Source organism: Triturus cristatus, chromosome 5_1, assembly GCF_964204655.1.
Source record: "Triturus cristatus chromosome 5_1, aTriCri1.1, whole genome shotgun sequence".
Classification (NCBI taxonomy): Eukaryota; Metazoa; Chordata; class Amphibia; order Caudata; family Salamandridae; genus Triturus; species Triturus cristatus.
Window position 1 is genome coordinate 780239785 of NC_140587.1, and position 21485 is coordinate 780261269.

Below are 21485 nucleotides of genomic sequence, written 5' to 3' on the forward strand. Positions count from 1 at the left end.
ATGTTAGAGCTAGGGTTCTTAACCCCCGAATTGAAAAAAAATATAGACCGGCCCCACAAGATCCCGCCTACATTAAGGCACAGTTCCCTCTAGACTCTTTAGTCGTTTCAAACGCACGAAAGCGGGCTAACTCCCAAACAGGAGACACACCGCCCCCAGACAAAGAGTCCAAACTATTAGAGGCCTCGGGCAAAAGGGTGGCAGCACAAGCTGCTAACCATTGGCGTATTGCCAATACACAAGCCCTATTAGCTCGATATGATAGGGCTCATTATGATCAACTAGAAGATCTTTTGCAACACCTGCCAGATCAGTACAAATCCCAGGCCAATGACCTCATCCAGGAGGGAAAACTGATATCTAATGCGTCAATCAAATGTGCATTAGACGCAGCGGACACTGCCTCTAGCGCGGTTAACACAAGCATACTACTTAGACGCCACGCGTGGCTACGTATTTCAGTCTTCAAGCCGGAAGTACAAACAACCATTCTTGCTCACCCATTCAACCAAGAGCAACTATTTGGACCCGCAGTAGACACTGCACTAGAGAAAATGAAGAAAGATAACGAGACTGCTAAATCAATGGGAGCATTACAGTCTCCACAACCCCGAGGCTCCTTTTGACGCTCCTTTTACAGGGGAGCCTCCAAAAATGTGGCAACAGACACCTCTTCCACCTTCAAAACCTCCGCACAAACATCCCCTGACAGAGGATATTTTAGAGGAGGATATAGGGGAAACAATACCAAGGGCCGAGGACGGGGCAATACCAACACCCGCACCTCTCCAGCCACTAAACAGTGACTTGCCCCCACTCCCCCCAGACCATTCCACTCCAGTCGGGGGAAGACTCCAACAGTTCCTACCTGTCTGGAATTCCATCACAACAGACAAGTGGGTAAGACAAATTATCCAGTTTGGTTACTGCCTCGAACTCACAAACACCCCCCACACATACCACCCAAACACTGTCCAATGTCTCTACACCATCTTACACTCCTCAAACAGGAAATTCGGTCCTTGCTTCAAAAACACGCAATAGAACCAGTTCCACTCCAACATCAGGGTACAGGAGTATATTCTCTATACTTCCTAATTCCCAAAAAGGACGAGACTTTAAGACCCATACTCGACCTCAGACTACTAAACCAGTACATACACTCAGATCACTTCCATATGATCACTCTCCAACAAGTCCTCCCACTACTTCAACAAGGCGACTTCCTTGCCACATTGGACCTCAAAGACGCATACTTTCACATCCCCATGCATCCCGCTCACAGGAAGTATCTAAGATTTGTGGTAGATGGACAGCACTATCAGTTTACAGTCCTCCCATTCGGAGTAACAACTGCACCCAGGGTATTCACCAAATGCTTAGCAGTAGTGGCAGCACATCTCAGGAGACAACAAATCCATGTCTTCCCGTATCTCGACGATTGGCTCATAAAAGCCAATACTCTCGACAAATGCGTTCTCCACACTCACCGCACTATTCAAACCCTACACGACTTGGGATTTACCATCAACTATCACAAATCTCAACTACAACCCTCCCACATACATCAATATCTGGGAGCTACCATAAATACGTCCAAGGCCATAGCTTATCCCAGCACAGCCAGGCTAGCCAACATACAAAACCTCATCTTAAAATTTCTAACTCAACACTCTCTTCCAGCAAGAGTGTTTATGCAACTGTTAGGCATGATGGTGTCATGCATCTCCATCGTACCCCACGCACGACTCCAAATGCGTCCCTTGCAAGAATGTCTAGCACAACAGTGGAACCAGGCTCACGGACAACTTACCGATCTGGTGTTGGTGGACAGTCGCTCACTTCGTTCACTGAAATGGTGGAACACCATCAACCTGTCCAAAGGGCGACCGTTCTTAGAGCCTCTTCCGCAAGTAGTGCTGACCACCGACGCATCTCTCACAGGGTGGGGAGCCCACCTCCTCCAACACACCACTCCGGGCAGATGGACCACTCAACAAAAACGGCTCCATATCAATCACCTAGAACTCCTAGCGGTGTTCCTAGCACTGAAATCCTTTCAAGTACATCTAAAGAACAAAACTGTCCTCATCCGCACAGACAACATGACGACAATGTATTACATACAAAAGCAGGGGGGGACACATTCTCTCCAACTGTCCCAACTCGCACAGAACATCTGGAGATGGGCAATTTCCCAAAACATCTACCTGCTAGCGGAACACCTTCCAGGGGTTCACAACCAGGTTGCAGATCTCCTAAGTCATCAGACACAGCAAATCCACAAATGGGAATTACACCCCAAAGTCCTATTCCCATTCTTCCAAAAATGGGGCCAACCAGACATAGACCTGTTCGCCACACACGAAAGCGCAAAATGCCCAACCTTCGCCGCCAGGTTTCCACACCCACAGTCGAAGGGCAATGCAATATGGATGAACTGGTCAGGCAGATTTGCGTACGCTTTTCCGCCTCTCCCACTCATTCCATTTGTGGTGCGCAAGCTCAAACAACAGTCGCTACAACTGATCCTAGTAGCTCCCACTTGGGCACGTCAACCCTGGTTCACGACACTCCTGGAACTATCGCTAGTTCCACATCAAAAATTGCGCCTTTCACCGGCCTTATTAACCCAGAACCATGGAGAAATCAGACACCCAGATCCACAGCAACTGAACTTGCCAATCTGGCTCCTGAAGTCTTAGAGTTCGGTTACCTCAACCTCCCACCAGACTGTATGAATATCATAAAAGAAGCTAGAAGACCTACTACTAGGGCGTGTTATGCTGCAACATGGAAAAGATTTGCCATTTACTGCACTAACAATGATATACGTCCACTGGATGCTTCCATCCAAAACATTATTTGCTATTTACTACACTTGCAAAGATGCAATTTAGCGTATTCCTCCATACATCTACACCTAGCAGCCTTAGCAGCCTACTTACAAAATAGACAACACCTGTCCCTCTTTAAGGTACCAGCCATCAAAGCCTTTATGGAAGGTCTCAAAAGGATTATTCCTCCAAGATTACCACCTTCCCCAGTGTGGAATCTAAATGTTGTTCTAACAAGACTCATGGGTCCTCCATTTGAACCTATGCATAAATGCGAACTGCAGTTCCTAACATGGAAAGTGGCTTTCCTTATCGCAATCACATCCCTGCGAAGGGTAAGTGAAATACAAGCCTTACCTCTTGAAGAACCATTCCTACAACTACATCGTAACAAAGTGGTTCTTAGGACAAACCCAAAATTCCTACCTAAAGTCATTTCCCCTTTTCATCTTAACCAATCAGTCGATCTACCAGTCTTCTTCCCTAATCCAGACTCAGTAGCTGAGAGGGCCCTTCATACCTTAGATGTTAAAAGAGCCTTGCTTTATTACATCGACAGAACTAAACCTTTTCGCAAAACCAAATAGCTGTTTGTTGCTTTCACTCCACCACATAAAGGCAACCCCATTTCCAAGTCCGGTACAGCCAGGTGGATAGTTAAATGTATCCAAATATGTTACCAAAAAGCTAAACGCACTCTTACAGTTCCCCCTAGGGCGCACTCCACGCGTAAAATAGGGGCTTCCATGGCATTCTTAGGGAACATTCCCTTAGAAGACATTTGCAAAGCAGCCACATGGTCTACCACACACAGCTTCACTAAACATTACTGTGTTGATGTGCAATCCAAACAACAAGCTTCAGTAGGCCAAGCTGTCCTAAAAACTCTATTCCAAACTGCTGCAACAGATACAGGTGACCACCGCTAGGGGAGACACTGCTATATAGTCTATCCTAAGTGTGTGATCTACAGCTCATATGCCTCGAACGGAATATGCTACTTACCAGTATGCACCTGTTCTTGGCATGTAGAGCTGCAGAGCCACACACGCCCACCCGCCTCCCCGAGACCTGTATCTGTTCCAGCATTGTCTTAATTAGACACTACACATGGACATCCTTTCTCTTTCTTCTTATACACTCCATCATTTCCCATCATGGCGAAAAACAATCTGAGGATGGAGTGGATGCCCATGCGCACTGTTGTCCAGAGGAGGAGTCACCTATCTCGTGACCAAAAGGCTTCTTCCGAAGACAACAACAACCTGCAATCATCCGAGCCCAACACCAGATGGCGATCTTATCCTAAGTGTGTGGCTCTGCAGCTCTACATGCCAAGAACAGATGCATACTGGTTATTAGCATATTCCTTATCAGTTGTGTTCATAGGTGTCATTGGGGACAGGATGTGGCAGTGAGCACTTTGAGTTCAGGGCCGTCTACAGCTTGTGGACCAAACACTCAAACAACATGAAATAAAAAAAACACAAAGGATGGCACTCCTGTTTTAGTCGAATACAAGGGCATATTTTTTGTCCCATATATAGTTTAAAGTTCCTTCAACTGTATTAATCTTAGGAATGCACAATAGATGTGACAAAAGGAAAAAAACTATTAACGTGATGCATTTGTACGTGTTGTGATGAAGAAATTATGTAGTTGAAGAAGTGCATTGCTGAAAGCTAGTTGAAATAATTGGAACGGCACACTAATTGTGCAATCAAGAACATGTGCCTACCTTTGATCTATATCCCAATGTATCAAGTCCTTATGGCCAAGATATGTAAAAAAAACTGTATCTCATGGATGCTTACAATCTGACCTAGATGAGACTGCAAATATTATCTCACTTTTCTGATTGATACTTCTATCTGCTGTTATTTTGGGAATTCTCAACAGATGCCAGTCTGTTCCTCAATGGACAGGACTCCACCAGAGCCATAAAGCATCACGCCAGCAGGCTGGCATCTGTTCCTTTTTTCTGTGCCCTTCATTTCAGTTCCAGAGTGGCTCTCCTTGAAGCATTGTCCACAAAATGAATCAAGATTTATAGTGTTAGACAGGCATTCTCTGCCAAAAATAGTTAAGAGTCAAGCCCTGACTTTCTTGCCATGGATAATTGTCCATTTTGGACCATCACAAAGTCTGTCTGTCCTCCTTGAGGCCTAAGAACTACTCAAGAGTCCTCAGTGGTCACACAGTTTTAAGGCCATTAAGGTAGGTGAGTCTTTATGGCACGATCACAATAACCTCCAGGTCAAGTATCGGTCTTCCAGGTTTCGCTTGCGATTCCCTATCTTCCCCTTCGTCCAAGTCCTACAATCAAGTGTTGTCGAAGGACAACAAAGGAAGGTACAATAAACCCAGCAGAAATGATTCTTTGGCTGAAAGTATCCAGCTCCTAGAGTAGGTCATTGCATCACTCCCTGACTACAGCACCATTCTCTTCATTAGAACTGGAGCTAGTGAAGTCACCACTGCGTCAGATTCAATACTAGCCCTAGTGCCGACTCCAGCTGCAAATCCAATATCTCCTTTGGCGTTCCCAGAGCTCCTAGCATAGATAATGGGTTTCACACCAGCAATTTTGGTGTTGTTTCACTATTCCCCAGTTGCCGCTGGTGCCCCTTCGGGTCCCATGGAACCTTCGAGACATGTGGGTGTAGACCCATAGATGGTCCTTCCCTGGTACTGCCCCCCCCTGGTGCCAGGCAACCTCTTTAGGATTCCCTATTGGCTCAATCCCCCGCCACATCTGTGTGGAAAGCCCAACCAGTAGCAATTTCAGTGGCATCTGCTCTAGCGCCATCTCAAGTACCGACACTAGCTATGTCGTCAATCCTGAAGACCAAAGCCATTCTCGTGCTCTCAAGGAGCCAATTGTAGAGGCTGGTGGATGAAGCACCATGGAGGACTCTGTACATGCCATCGCCTAGAAAAAAATACTACTACAGGATGGATGCCAGATATCATTGGGGATGATGATGGCAACAGTGAGACAGCCAACTTTCTTTCTCCTACTGGAAACAGATGCTGGAGGTTACCTGGCTCTCCAAAACACCATTGGGCTTGATAACTTACCAGAGGTGGAATTAGAATGCCCTTCAGGGCCGCTATTGGCAGAGGTGGCGTCATTTATGGCAGTGGATGGCTGTGGAGGTCCTTGAACTACCTCTCCCCGTGGAGAAAACCACATTGTAAAGGAGTCTCATGAACAGTTTTGAAGAGACTTTATTGTAGCCTCGGAGAGACACAGTTGCTCCTCAGGTACCAGTTAACTGACACTATTTAAACTGACATTCTATAAAGAACCAGAACACAGAACCACATGCATGAGCCTAAAAAATGAGTAATACACAACACATCTCTCGGCATAATAAAATTCTGACTTAACAATGAAAAGATAAGATGCTATACTACTTACTAATTTACAAGTGGAAAACATCACGTGTTAACAAAGTCATTCAAGTGAGGGTTTCACAATGACCCATCCATATTTGCTCTTATGTTTACCACTGGAACTGTTAGTGGGATGATTATCACAAGATAACTCGGGTTGTGGTTAATCAGCATCACCCGATAAATCTAGTTGACTAACATCACAATAGTCTCCACCCTTCTGAGCAGTTTCCTCTGTCAACCACGTAAAACTTTAACATCACCCTCCTTTCTCACAACTTCACAATCTTGCTTACACAATGCCATCCTACTTAAATGCCTCACTCTTCCATCACTTAACCATGCAGAATTAGTAAATACTTCCACAACCTTCAAGGGTTCTGAAAACACTTCATCTCCCTTGCACACCTTTCCTGGTTTCTTAACTCATACCCAGTCACCCACCTCCAATTTACATTCCTTCACACTCCTTCCATCATATGATTTCTTGCTCTTCCGCTGTGCCTTCAAAATATTGCTTTTTACCATCTCAGGTGATGATTCAATAATTTTACTCTTCACCATCGAACTTTGATTATCCTTTTTAAAGGGAGTCCTCCCTCTCGTGATCGAAAATGGGCTATATCCTGATAATGTTGGAGTGATCCGATATGCCCAGACCATTTTCTCCACTTCTCTATTCCAATTAAAATTACTCTTCCTTGCTAACTGCGAGGTTCCTTTTATACCTGTTGAATTACTCAATTTCAACATTCTCTTCAGGATGATATACTAAAGTTACTTTGTGAGTAATACTATTTATTTCTCTCCACAAACTGTTTAACTGCAGTAAACCGTGGCCGATTACCTGAAATTATCTTCTTTGACAAACCACCTCTGCAGAATATCTCATCCAAGAATTTCACAATTGCAAATGTATCCGCAGACCCCACAAATTTAATTTCAGGCTATTTTGAAAAAGAATCCATGTGTGCTATAACTAATATCCACTCACTATCTGACTCAACCACAGGGTCGATTATATAAATATTCACCATTTCTCAAGCCATTTTGAGAATTTTTACAGGACAAAGTGGTGGTTTCAGAGTGATTTATGACTTATCCACCCCCTCACACTCTCCACATGTTCTAACCAGAATATCCACTTCTTATCCAACCCAGGCAGCCCCAAAAAATCCTTCCCTCTTCTTCTGCACTTCAGTATACCCAGGTGTCCTTCGTGACACAATTCTTAATCCTTTTTCTCAAACCTACTGGAAGATTTATTTTTGATTCTCTAAGTAACAATCCCTCCTCCAGTGAAAGTTCTTTGTTGTACTGCCCAAAAATACTTAGTGCAAAAGTCTAGTGGAAGCTTGTCGGGCCGCCCATTCTTCGCATACTCTGATCATTTGTTCATCTTCCTTGCTCTCAATTTCCCATTCTTCCTTCGCAATACCTTTCCCAACATCATTTCCCATCCATGCCACACTGAAATCTTCCAAGGCTTCCATAACACTCTCCTCCACAGCTGGCGGCAATCTGCACAAACAATCTGAATCTTTGTTTTTAAAACCATGAACGTACTGTACAGTATAGTTATAATCCAATAGTCTTATTGAAAATGTTGCAGTCTTAGGAGTGGCATTCAGTAACCCTTTTGTGGTCAATAAATGAGTCAAAGGTTTCTGATCACATCTTGCAATGACATTTGAACCCCAAATAGTCTAAAATGTTCTATGCCGCATACCACGTCCAATGATTCCCTTTTAATGACTGAATACCTTGTTTCCGGGGGTGTCACTGTCCTTGAGGCAAATGCATGTGTCACTTCCTTCCCATCCTTATCCACCTGGCACAAAACTGCACCTAACCCCTTACAACTAGTGTCTGTGGTTAAAATAGATTGTAAGGAAGAATAAAGCTCTTGAACGAGGCTGGCATTGCACAGATCATCTTTTATCTTCAACAGCTCTTGTTTTTTTTGTTGAAACATTTTTTATTGTTTTCATAGCATCAACTCAGTACAAACCCCGCTATCTCCCCGGTCAAAGAAGGTATTGCACATACAGAGTTACCAGCCAATATTCGGGAGAATGAACTTCCAGCCCATACGGGCCCTCCCTCCCCACCCCATGTCAGTGTGCCCCCTGCCTTTCTCCTCGCTCCTGATGTGCCCCTTCCCTGCTATAAATCAGACATGGGTGCTCAACCTCCTCTAGAGAACCATGGCTTTCCCTCGTGCCCAGCCACACCCTTGCTTCCAGCGCTGGCTACTACTCCCCTTCTACTCCCCGTTCACCGCCTCCTCCTGCCCGCCAGAGGAGTCCCCCTCTCTCCCGTTGTCAGACATCAGCCCCTGAAGTTCCACCACCAGCGCCTCCCACGCACGGGCCGTCGCCAGCGCCTTCTCGTCATCCCTCCGAAGAGCTAATTGCAACCGGAGCGTACCCTCAGCCCCCGCCCATCGCGCAAATGCCGCCCTCCACCGCAAGAAGCTAGGCCCCGTCCTGGACTTCCAGTGCATAGTCAGTTCCCTCTTGGCCATTATCAACCCTAAGTCGTAAAACTTGCTAGTGACCTTCGTCCGGCGGGTGTGTGGGAACCAAAGTAGTAAACAGGCCCCCAGGTCTGGGTCAATAACGCGGTCCGTCACCTGATTTAGGCAATCCATAACCTCTGCCCAATAGTCGCCCAACGGAACGCAGGACCAAAACATGTGACGAAAATCAGCACCCTCTCTTCCGCACCGTGGGCATTGAGAGTGCGCACCCCCAAAATATTGCAATATTTTAACCGGCGTCAAATACGCCCTGTGCAACGTAAAAAATTGAACCAACTGGAACCGGGCATTGCGCGTTCCCTTCCAGGCCCGCCGCACCAACGTGGTCCAGGTAGTCTCGGGGATCGGCTTCTCAAGGTCCAATTCCCACTTGCCCCTCAAGGCGGCAAGGGGCGGTAGGCCTTCCGACGACAGTCTGCGGTAGAGACAAGTAATTGCCTTGGACGTTCCCGCCGCCATCACTACATATTGGCAACCTGCAGCGATCGGTGGCTCCGAGAGCCCCGCATTCCAGTGCCGCTGAAGGCTCGCTACAAGGGCCGCGTGAAGTAAAAAGTCCCCACGTGGGAGCCCGTAGGAGTCCTGCAACTCCTGGAAGGGCAGCAGCACCCCCTCCCTGAATAAGTCGCCCACCATCGGTACGCCCAACTCCTCCCAAACAGCCAGCCCAGACCAATCGCCCCCATGCGGGAACGCCGTACACATTCCCAAAGGAATCTCCGGGACATAGGGGCGAGTTATCGCCGCCCTCCGCTGGCACCGGTTCCAGCACAGCCGGAGTGTACGCTCTTCCAAAGTAAGCAGGGCAAGGTCCAGCCTCTGCTGTAAGACTATGAAGGCTAGCACATGCCGCGGAATCAACCTGCCCTGTGGGTCCTCCGGGCCCCTGTACTCCCTGGCAACCGCCTGCGTAAGCCACTGGAGTCGGGCCGCCAGATAGTACCACTCGAAGTCCGGGACTGCCAGGCCCCCCACTGCTCTCGGCCGCCGCAGGGTGGTCAAAGCCACCCGCCTTCTCCCTGAGCCCCAAATGAAGCCCGTGGACATTGCCCTGAGCCGTGTGAAGTACGACGCAGGTATCCATATAGGTAGGGTGCGAAAGAGGAGTCGTGGCAACGCCACCATCTTCGACAGCGCCACCCTCCCGGCACACGAACGTGGGAGCGTACTCCAGAAACTCATGCTACCCCGCAAGCCGCGAATGGCTCTGCCAATATTCCCCTCCAGCAAGTCCGGCTGGGTGTGGTAGATGTTAACCCCCAAATATCGCAGGCAGCCCCCTTCCCATCGGACCACTCCCAGCGACTGGGGGGCCCGCCCGCCCGGCCCCAGCGGGAACAAGCATGTCTTGCCCCAGTTGACCTTGAGCCCGGACAGGCGTCCAAAGGCCTCCAACAAGGCAGTTGCCCCACGCAGTGCGCCCTCGGCATCCGCCAAAAACATCAGCAGATCATCAGCATACAGAGAGATATAGTGGGCGTCCCCCCTCAAGTGAACGCCTGCATAAGAACGCCCCAGTCGGGCATGCGCCGCCAGTGGTTCAATAGCCAGGGCGAACAATAAGGGGGAGAGCGAGCAACCCTGCCTCGTCCCCCTCCGCACCGGGTAGGAGGCCGAAATGGTAGCCCCCGTCTTCACCCGGGCCGTAGCCTCGTTATAGAGCAAGGTGGTCCAGCGCACAAAGCCGTCCCCCAGGCCAAAAGCCCGCAGCACTCGACATAAATAGGGCCACTCTACACTATCAAAGGCCTTTTCGATATCAACCGACAGTGTGCAGGCCTCCGGATATATGTCCCGGTCCAGCTCCATCACCCGCAGCAAACGTCGCACCGACGTGGCCGTATTACGCCGAGGGATAAAGCCCGCCTGATCCGGGTGGATCAAGGCGGTCATATGAGTCAACAGGCGCGACGCCAAGATTTTACTCAAGATTTTGTAATCCACCGTCAACATGGAGAGCGGGCGGTACGCCGTGCGTGCGCCGGCCTCCCCTCCCGGCTTCAACAGGGGCAGCACAATTGCCGGTAAGCGCCCAAGCCGCCAAGCCTCGCCGTAGAGGACTTGCAGCTGTGGCGCCAGCAGATCCGGGCAAGCAGCATAGAACTCAATGGGCAAACCGTCCGCTCCCGGGGTCTTTCGCCTGGCCATATGCTTAATCGCTGCGCGAATCTCGCCCAGCGATATAGCACCCCGAGGTCCTTCTCGCTCTCCGGGTCCAGCCGGGGTAAGCGAGCCGCCACCAGAAACTCGGCCAAGCCTTCAGGTTCCCCCTGCATGGTACTGTCATACAGCCCTGCATAATAACTGGCAAACTGCTTATTGATCCCCGTCTGAGAATAGACCGGGATCCCCCCTGCCTCGACCAGAGATAATATAGGGGTACCGCGGGCCGTCGAGGACGCCAACCATGCCAGCAGAGATCCCACCTTATCTCGTTCCGCATGCGCCCGGGCAAGGTAATCCTTATGATCAAAGCAGCGAAGCTTCTCTACATACACCGCCACGCCCTCACGCGCCTCCACAACCGCAGGCAGCTCGCCCTCCCCAGCCTGATGCGCGCGCTCAGCCATCCGCAGTTGGGCCTCCGCCCCCGCCACCTCCTTCAGCAAAGTCTTCCGCACGCCAGCGGTGGACGATATACAAACTCCCCGAACCACCGCCTTGAACGCATCCCATTCCGTCGCCCAGGTCGACGCCGTATCCGAGTTAGTCCTAAAGTACTGCTCTATGCAGCCGCTAACCTCAGCCCGGAAAACCGGGTCCTCCAGCAACAAGGGGTTTAAGCGCCACGTGGGTATCGCCTGCCGCTGTCTAGACCACTGCAGCACCCCCATGCAAGGGTTATGGTCCGAGATGGTTTTAGCCAAATATTCACTATGACGCATCAGAGTCTGGGCATCCGGGGATTCAACAGCTCTTGTTGACACTTGTTTGACCATTCACACTTGCATTTACCCTTCATTAATTGTCTCATTGAAAACGTTTTCTCTCCAAAATTCTTAATACATTTTGAATAATATTCTAATAATCCTAATAGATATCTTCCCTTATTTCTACTGTTTGATTCTACAAACTGGTTTATTCCTAAACTTTGCACTTAGTTCACACCCCTAATTGTTCTCCGTGCTAAGGATAGTCATTGTTCATATCAGAATCAGTACTATACTTTTAAGAATCAGAAAGTGTTCTACATTCCCTCATGACTTTTACCTTACTCTTGTTACGCTTGCAAACTCTTGCAAAGTGGCCTTTATTACCGGCAAAGGACCACTTCTGGTTCACAGCGGGGCACATTTTGAAATATACAAGGTGTTCCTTACTACAATATCAGTAACATTTCATCTAATCATTCTTTGTCTTTATATCTCTGTTTTTCTGGTAGATGAATGCCTGTTTAGAATCATTTTTTTCTTGCATCCTCTCTGCTTTTATTTTTGTTGTGCCCTTCTCTATTTACAACCTTTTTACTAATTATATTCTTATCACACACAATAGCTTTAGCACTTTTCCTGGATACTTCAGCTGTACACACAATTGCTGTGACTTCCTTCAACTCTGAGTCCCCATGAATCCACAATCTTGCCTGACCAGCTTTATTTTCACATCATAATAATTTGGCTCGTAAGAAATCAGCATGTAAATTGCAAAATTTACATGTAAGAGCATGCTTTTAAGAGCAAATACGTAATCCTCTATAATTTCATCATGCTCTTGTTTCTTCTTCAGTTCTCATACTTTAAGAATCGGTCCACAACATTTTTATTTTACCCTTGCCCATAATAGTTTTACACTGGTTCTCCATTATTATATTATTATTTTTTATATTGGAATTTGTCAAACACATTTTTCTAAATAATGTCTTAAAGTTGTTCAATAGTTTATAAATCAAAGCTTTTTTTCATGATGCATTTTTTAGTACTTTTTGATTTTGAAAGTAATTAATCATTCATCTTGCTTTCGTGCGTGTGTTTGTATTTAAGTAGATACAAGTCTGGGAACATTACAAATTGCCTCAAATTGTTACATTTGCAACATTAGTAAATGTTTTTATATTGGCATAACTGTCAAGAATGCAAGATGTGCTAACACCTTTTACTTAAGAGTACAGGCCTTAGTAATAAGGCTTTTCATTAATGAATCAGATATACAAGTTTGAACATCTTATACTTATAGATGCAAACACTTGCCTAAGTGGCTGGCAATCCCTTTTCACAGATCCATGCATTTGTACTGTAAACTGTCAACCACAGGGCTTGTACTACAGGTCCTTGGTCAATATAAACTTGAAAACTTGTTGTCCTAGTCCCAAACCGTTTTGTCCTGGAAGTCGGGCAATAGGAATTCTACACCTTTGTGATGGTTTTCCCTATCCGCATTCAGGCACTGGCGTAATTGTGGAGTTCTTGGTAAACTGCTGGCCATAGGGTGATGGTGGTAATCCTTGGCAACATGCTGGTCTTGGTACAATAATGGTAATTCCTGTTAACATTCTATTCCTAGCACTATGGGCTCAGTTCCTGGCAGAATTCTCACTGTTGCACAATCGTGGTAATTCCTGGTAAATTGCAGGCTCTGGCACAATGGTAGTAATTCTTCACAGCACGCGGTCACTGGAAATAGGCTGGCCCTGACACAAGGAAAGTAGTCCCTAGAATAATGTGGACAGCCACAGTATGATGGAGCCACAAATGTAAATTATTTGAGTACATTAATGTTCAGACATGCTAAGAGAAAGTCCAGTATGAGTGAACATATGTAATAGGTGCGTTCGTGCTCATGCTTAGCTAACCTCTCCTAAGCTCAAGGTAAAATGCTTTTGCTATTGCCAAGGTTTTGGGTAGAGGGCTGGACAAAGCAAACCTTACTGCATTTGTAAATGCTTCTTTACATTTGTGATTCAGATTTAGGATCAAATGTGACCTGTGTGGACTTTATCTGTTGGGGAGTGGCAAATTATTTTTCCTACTCATGCTTTGACTTGGTTTTCTCTGTGTTAAAGGGTGCCCTTGATCAATCCTTCTGCAGCAGCAAACAGTGTTATGCCATCTGAAGAAAATCTTCAGAAAGAAGTTAAGAAACTAAAGGAAGCTGTAAAAGATGGCGATAACCAGCTTATTATCGTAAGTTTAATACCACTTTTGGCTGATGTTTACAAATAGGTTCTCTGAAGCAGACGTCCAGATTGCAGTTCTGTCAGATTTTCTACTTTAAGTGATAGCCAATAGGATATTCTTACTGGGATCAGAGGCATCCTGGAATACTTTCAAAAGTATAATTTTGATTGATTTGTAACTGCTTTACAAAAAAATTCTAAAAAAGCATTAAAACGCCCACTGCACTGGTAATGTGATACTACTCAGTTAAGACCCTCATTACAATGTCTTAGTAGTCCAAATGTTCTGCAAGGTAAAGATACTGGGATGGGTAACCCATCATCTTTATGTAAAATTATCAGTCTAAAATATGGTGGTATAAGCTTAGGTCTGGACTGGGCATGTATTCCTTCACTGAACCCGAGAATAGAAGTCAGATTTGTGCCTGGTGAATTACTAATTGAAGCAGTGATCATCCTCCACCATGTATCTGTGTGACCAGCCTTGTAGACCTATTTGTTACTAATGTTTTGATACAATTAGCCTTTTATCTAAACTCATGGTTCTGATTTCTTACATTTTTGTGGAATTCTTGGTCACAACTGTCTTAGTTTTTATTGGTGGCTTGAAGATATTGAACATATTACAAACCTGACAAAGATCCCTTTCTAGTTTTGCATTGGGGTTGAAACATCGACACGCTTATTATATTTGGGAAATATTTTGTTATTTTATCAAATTAAAAGTTTCTGTGCTAACTTGTTAAATTAAATAATACCTCACTGTAAATTGGTTAGTATTTTACTACTGAATGAAGATTGAATACTAAATAAGCAAGGAATGCATCTACTACAGTGCTTGGGGCCGTACTCATGGCAACACCCCAGACAAGTTATTTGCTGCTCTGTGTGAGTGCTCCCACAATCTTGTTTGTACACTAGCTGTGGTATATCTTGTAAATAAAGAGACTAGTATCTGTTCATACTGCATGCCTTTTTTGCTATACTTTTACATTTTTAGATTACTTAAACTATTTTATCGGTCACCTGTGACCACTGGTTTTGTTGCAGTAGCCAAATATAAAAAATCACAATTTAGCCGCTGACTCATACCTGAGATAAACATGGGGCAGATATACAAAAGTTTTGCAAACTGATTGTACAACTGGCCAAAAGTGTCCGCTTCAAACATTGCATAGCAAACAGAAATGCATCGCAAAATGCCAATGAAAATTGTTAATACTAAATTGCAAAATTTCAGTCTGCACAGCAATTGCAAATAGCAAATTGATGCAAAACACCAAAATCACTCCTAAATGTACCTTGACGTCTAACAAGTGGTAATCACGTGCAAAACCACAAAAAAGCGCCAAAAATGCAACCAAATCATCACAGTAGATGGTTCGTTATGATTTTGGTTGTACAGCATAGCCAAACCAGGCAAGGAGGAGCGTGAATCCGGGAACATATTACTTGTGACTGCACTCAGAGGTTTTGAAATCGAGGTAGAAAATGCAATGCATACAGGATGCGAGGCAGATACATGTAGTATGTGCTGTATATTCATGACTCCCTTGGTTTACATGGGAGTACAGTGTACTGTTGTATGATACACCATGGCAAACGCACAAACGTAAAACATGATGTACTGTACAAATGCTGCAAAACAGTCCAATACTATTTGTCACTGTTTTTTAAACCTCTTTATTTGAAAGATTTTACATGAATAACTGGAAAAGAATAAACTGAAAACACTTAGAAAACTAAGGCTCCTCACGTCCTCTCACACCCCTGTCCCCTACAGTACTCAAGTAGGAGCAATTGAAATCCATGATGTTGCAGACTCCTAGTCTCTTCGATAGATATCTCAGCAAGTAGGACCCCCCATGTGGGTGTCGCTATTGAGCCAGAGTCCAATCTGCCTAGACAGACAGCTCTACCGCTGCCTAGCCCTTCAGCTGGTGTACTCCAGCGGCATCGTACAACGCCTCGCCTCCTCTGCCCCCAGGATTCTCTCCACGCCAATATTACGGCATTTGGACCATAGACCTTCCACATTTCGTGTTCGCTATTTCCTGCCTCGCATCAATTTTCATTCCCCCTTACCACCTTGGACAAGCTATGACCTTGTTCAGTCAGAATTTGGAAACCATTTGTTTTTTTGTTTGTTTTATTCAGACATATCAGTATTACAGACATTTAGCCAGCATCAAACTATGCATTTCCACTACAGGTACACAGCTTTATATAAAATAGCAGTCGGTCAGTTAAAACAAGGCTAAGTTACATCACTTAGAATAATTGCATTTCCAATGTCATGTACGTTAAATTTGACTTGAACAGTGCATAATTACAGTGCTTTGAGGTAATTTCTTAGACCAATGACCTTTGTCGGGCATTACATTTATCGCAAACAAGGATATAACAATATATTTGCCACAAGAGTTCGACAGAATTGGATGTGCAGCACCTGTGGGAGGTGCGTGCAAGTGAAGGTGTGTAATAGGTCGACCAGTGTGATTGTGTTAGTGATTATGTGTCTGTGGCTGATGCGGAAGCGTCTGGTGTTACCATGTCTTTCTCCCTGAGCCAGGTCACGAATGGCTCCCAAATATCTTTCGGGCGGGATGCCATAGGCATAAGCTCCCAGAACGCAGCCAGTTGCTCCTGACAGTAGGAGACGTCCCGGACCCAGGTATTTATTTTGGGGTACCCAGGGGCGCCTCAATGTATGGCCAGTCTTCGCTTAGCAAGTAGCAGCATAATAGCCGCTTGTCGGTGTTTATCCAAGGGGAAGTCCTCTACGTATCCCATGAGGACCACCAGCGGTGTGCAATTCAGTGGGACCCCTGTGACCGTGTGAATAATTGCGTATACCCCCTTCCAGAATATGGATATGGATGGGCAGGTCCATGCGACATGAAGAAAATCTGCATCTTCTTGCTTACATTTCCAACAGTTTGCGTCTGGGCGCAGTCCTATTTTGTGTAGTTGCAGGGGGTGCGATACACCCTGTGTATACATTTAAAATGAATAAGTCTCAACCTATAGTTTGGGTTTAGATTTCTAAGATGGGGGCAGCAAAACGCCCATTGTTCGTCCATAGGTGAGTCATTTAGATCCGCCCTCCACTATGCCGGGGCCTTTGGGACGGGAATGGGGGTGTATGTCTGTTTGGTTGTATAATCTGGTGATCAGTTTATGAGGAGACGGGGTGATGAGTATGTGCTCTAGTGGCATCATTGTGGTAGGAGCTGATGGAAAGGAAGGGTGCAGTGTTCTACAGGTAGCTCGGAGTTGATAATACAGGTGTAATTCTAAAATAGGTACTGGAGTACCTTCTGGACTCTGCCGTGTTTCCAGGAATGTATCCTGTGGGTATAGGTCCCCCCCAATGTGGTTAGGCCCATGGTACGGGTGCGTACAATAGTACCTTTTTCTTGAAGGGGAGGGAAGAGTGGGTGATATGCAAGTGGTGGGGAGGGTGCATATAGAAATGGTGTTACAATGCGCTTCCTTAGACCCTCCCAGGCCCAGCGCAATGTCTCGACTGTGTTCACTTCTCTGGTTGTTCTGCTGTAGGGCTTATATAATGCAACATGTAGGGGGACGGGGTCCGCCACATCTTTTTCAATTGCCATGAGCGGTTGAAATGGGATGGGATGCACCCAGAAATGGAGGTATTGGGCCTGTGCACACAGGGCATAAAGTCTGAGGTCCGGAGCACACAGCTCTCGCCGTGAGAGCGGATGTGTCAGCAGTTCCCAACCCACCTGCGGCTGCTTCCCGGCCCATACCAAGGCTATTACAATGGAACGAAGAGATTTGAAGAAAGCTTTGAGCTAGGGGAATGGGGATATTTGCAAATAGATACAGGAGCTTGGGGAGGACGATCATTATTTGTTATAGCTATTCTTCCAGCCAAGGACAGCGGTAGTGTGGACCAAACTTTTGATTTTAGCTCCAGCCAATCCAAGAGCTGGACCAAAGTTCATGCTCCAGATTTCTTGCGTGTATCTGCTCAGCCACACACCCAAATATTTACCGCACCATCAGCTCATGTAAGCGGGAATTCTAGTTCGGTTTCTAGTGGGGCGTATGTTAAGGGCAGGAGTGACGATTTAGACCAGTTGACTTTTATGTCGGACATTCCACCAAATTGGAGAATTTCCTGCAACACCAGATTTAAATTTTCATCTGGTTTTCGGATGTACAGTGTAATATCAGCATACATTGAAATAATGAGACTTCTGTCTGTGAACCCTAGTCCTCCAGTAGTGTGGTGTTGGTGTATTCTGGCCGCAAGAGGTTCCATCGCCACCGCGAATAGCAGCGGCGAGACAGGGCAACCCTGCCTGGTTCCACGTGTTATAGGGAATGGCTCCGATATCAGACCGTTTGCTCTTAAACGAGCTGTGGGCTCAGTGTAGAGCAAACCAATGAGCTTGATGACCTTGAAGCTGAATCCTAGTCTGGGCAGTATAGTAAACAAGAATGGCCATTCAAGGGAGTCAAACGCCTTAGTAGCGTTGAGAAATGCAGCGATGGCTGGCAGTTTAGGATCACTCTGGTGGACAGCAGCGAAGAAGGTATGTAGGTTATGTGCTGTGGATCTGCCTGGAATGAAGCCAGACTGGTCTGGCCTGGCTATTAGCGGTAGGAGCGGCTGTAATCTATTAGCAAGTAGTTTGGCAAGAATTTTAACATCCACGTTGATTAGAGAGATTGGTCCGTATGAATCACTGAGATTGGCTGCCTTGTCCGGTTTTAGGAGGGAGATAATCACTGTTCCTCATTGTGGGTGGCAAGGAAACATGATCTAGGGATTCTTGATATACTGCTAGCAAACTGGGTGCGTGCTCTACCGCATAGGTCTTCTGAAACTAGGTCGTCAGCCCATCTAGCCCTGGAGCCTTGTCACTTGGCAGGCCATTAATGACTTGTACTATGTCTTCCGCTGAGAAAGGCTCATCCAGATACGCACTGTGGGCCTCGCTGACCCGGAGCAGTTCAATGGAGTCTAATTATTTCAGCAGTTCTGCGTGAGGGGCACTCTGCATGACTGTATGTGGCTGTATATAATGAGGAATAGAAGCTAGTGAGGTGTGCCTGTGTGCAGGAAAGTGGGTTTCTGTTGCAGTAACCCCCCCCCACTTTTTGCCATACTACTGATGCACTTTCACTTGATTTGCCCTGGGTCCCTGCCAATCAGGTTCCCAGGGCCTGTGTTCTTTCCCCAAAACTAACCCAATTGGCATCTCTGGCCACAGGTCAGCCCCTGGTAAATGGTACCCAGGGCACCAGGGAAGACCTCTAAGGGCTGCAGCACTTATTGTGCCACCCTTGGAGGCCATGTACCTTTATACACACACACACACACACACACACTGCCCTTGCAGGCTGCGTCTTTTAGTGCAGAACAAAGTGAAGAGTCGACATGGCACACATCTCTGTGTGCCATGCCTACAACCCACTGCCCTGGCATGGATCAGTCACCCCTCTAGCTGGGTTCCCTATGCCAGTGGTGAGGGTAAAGGTGCATGAGCCCTGTACCCCTACAGTGTCTAAGTCTATTCTTAGACCTTGTAAGTGCAGTGCTGCTATTAAGAGTATATGGTGCTGGGAGCTTGTCATTATGAACTCCAAAGCACCATAATGGCTACACTGAAAACTGAGAAGTTTGGTATCAAACTTCTCAGCACATTAAATCCTCACTGATGCCAGTGTGGGATTTAATGAAAAATGCACACAGAGGGTATCTTAGAGATGCCCCCTGAAAAACTACCAGCCTCTGGTGGGTTCCCTGACTGGTACACACCAGCCTGCCCCCACAAGACATGTTTCTGGACCCCTAGGGTGGGAGCCTTTGCTCCCTGAGCCCAGAAACAAAGCCTTTTCTGGGCGGAGGTGTTCACACCTCCCCAGGCCAGGTAGAGCCATCTGTGGCATGGGAGCTTCAAAGGCCTGGCAGCCTTTGTAATGCGACTCCCAGCCTCTCCTGCTATCAGGTGCAGGCCCCTTTCGAGTCTCCCCTCCTTTTCGGCGGGAAGACAGGCGAGAAAAACTAGCCAGCCCTGAAGTTGTGCCCACCTCTGCCAATTCAACCCCTCAGGTGGGGGAGGAGAGGTGAAGCCCACTCTTCAGTGCCCACCATCTTGCAAATGGCAGGCACTCCCCAATCAGGATTAGGGATTGTGCTCACTCCCCCACGTGGGGTGAGCACATCAAGGGTGTAGTCACCTTAAGGTCAGTAGCCCATTGGCTACTGACCTTGGACTCCTGAAACGCCCCCCAAATACAGTATTTAGGGGACAGCCCTGAACCAAGAAAGCAGATTCCCGCAACCTAAGAAGACAAGCATTGGAAATGCAATGGGTCTCGCATTTGCTTAATTTAGAGCTATTGCCGTAGTAAATGGCGTTGTAAATGACAATGTCTTTTACCCCCTGTTGACCCCCCGCAAAGCTCATTGGCATGTGCCCGTCATAAAAAGGAATATCAAAATTTAGGATTGCGTGAAACGAAGTATTAACAAGCATTCCAATTATGTTTTCTCATCTGGAATAAATGATCGATTTATGCAACCTCTTCTGAAGCCACTATAATTTATGTGGTGGCTATGTCACTAGTACCCTGAATCCATTTATGGTAGAAATTAAGCATCTACAAACTAATATCAAATCAATTTCTTATCATGCTCATAACAGATTTAAACATCAATGCCCTCACCCAACCCGATATCTGTCAACTATTGGTAAGTATGCTGTTTAACAAATGTCAAAGTTCCTTACTGAGAACTGAGGAAGTCATAAGGCTGTTTTTGCTGTGGCAATGCGCATAGACCCAAATTAAATAAAAAAATTTAAAAAAACTCACAGCATACATTGCTCAGAGAAAGACATATTCAGAAAACTGCTCCTTAAAGAATGTATCCACTAGGCACTATCAGTCATGAAGTTTCACAGCTTTAAGAAGCGGTTGACAAAAACTGGAAGCTCAAAGTACAAAATGAGAATTGCAAAATAAATCCCACAAATCATCAATGCTTAAGAATTACATTTCTTAAGGGGTGTGCTGCAATCCCCAAATATTTTAGGACCCCTGTCAGATCATCTTCTCGGGTCATTCTAGAAGCATGCAAACACTCAAAGATACTCCTCTCCATGCACTCCTTCCACTACAACCCCCCATCAGTCCCTAAGAAAATATCTTAACCAAGCAAAATGTGATTCTTCAGTGGATACTTATTTAAGTTTGGCACTGCAAATAATATTATTACCACTGATAAAATGTTCATGTTCAAAATTCAACAAAAATCTTCCGGATAACATCTAAGAGTTTATAGAGGTATATTTCACAAAGCAAGGTGTAAAACGGCATTAGGCACCAAGCTGTGCTCTTTTCTTCAATACCAGTTGGAGGGGTGGAGTATTAGTGTTCTTGTCGCGACCAACTAATAACATTCAGTGCAATGTAACATTTTAAACTGTCCACATACCAATATTAGCCAATCCTAGACCACAAACTTAAATTAGTAGGTTTACTTGTGTATTTACAGTAGGAGTAATATTTGTAGCATGGACAAAGGTACATTTCAAGATGCAATAATGGATGA

General features: G+C 46.0%; 1 protein-coding gene across 4 annotated transcripts in view; it reads left to right on the plus strand.

The window, feature by feature from the left end:
• Positions 1 to 21485, plus strand: part of ESCO1 (establishment of sister chromatid cohesion N-acetyltransferase 1) — a 226426-nt gene that overhangs the window by 98120 nt on the left and 106821 nt on the right. For all 4 annotated transcript variants that reach the window (XM_085605782.1, XM_085605786.1, XM_085605784.1 and 1 more), the window contains one exon: positions 13778 to 13898. In XM_085605782.1, coding sequence (XP_085461908.1) covers positions 13778 to 13898 — 121 coding nt within the window. The remainder of the gene's footprint in view (positions 1 to 13777; positions 13899 to 21485) is intronic.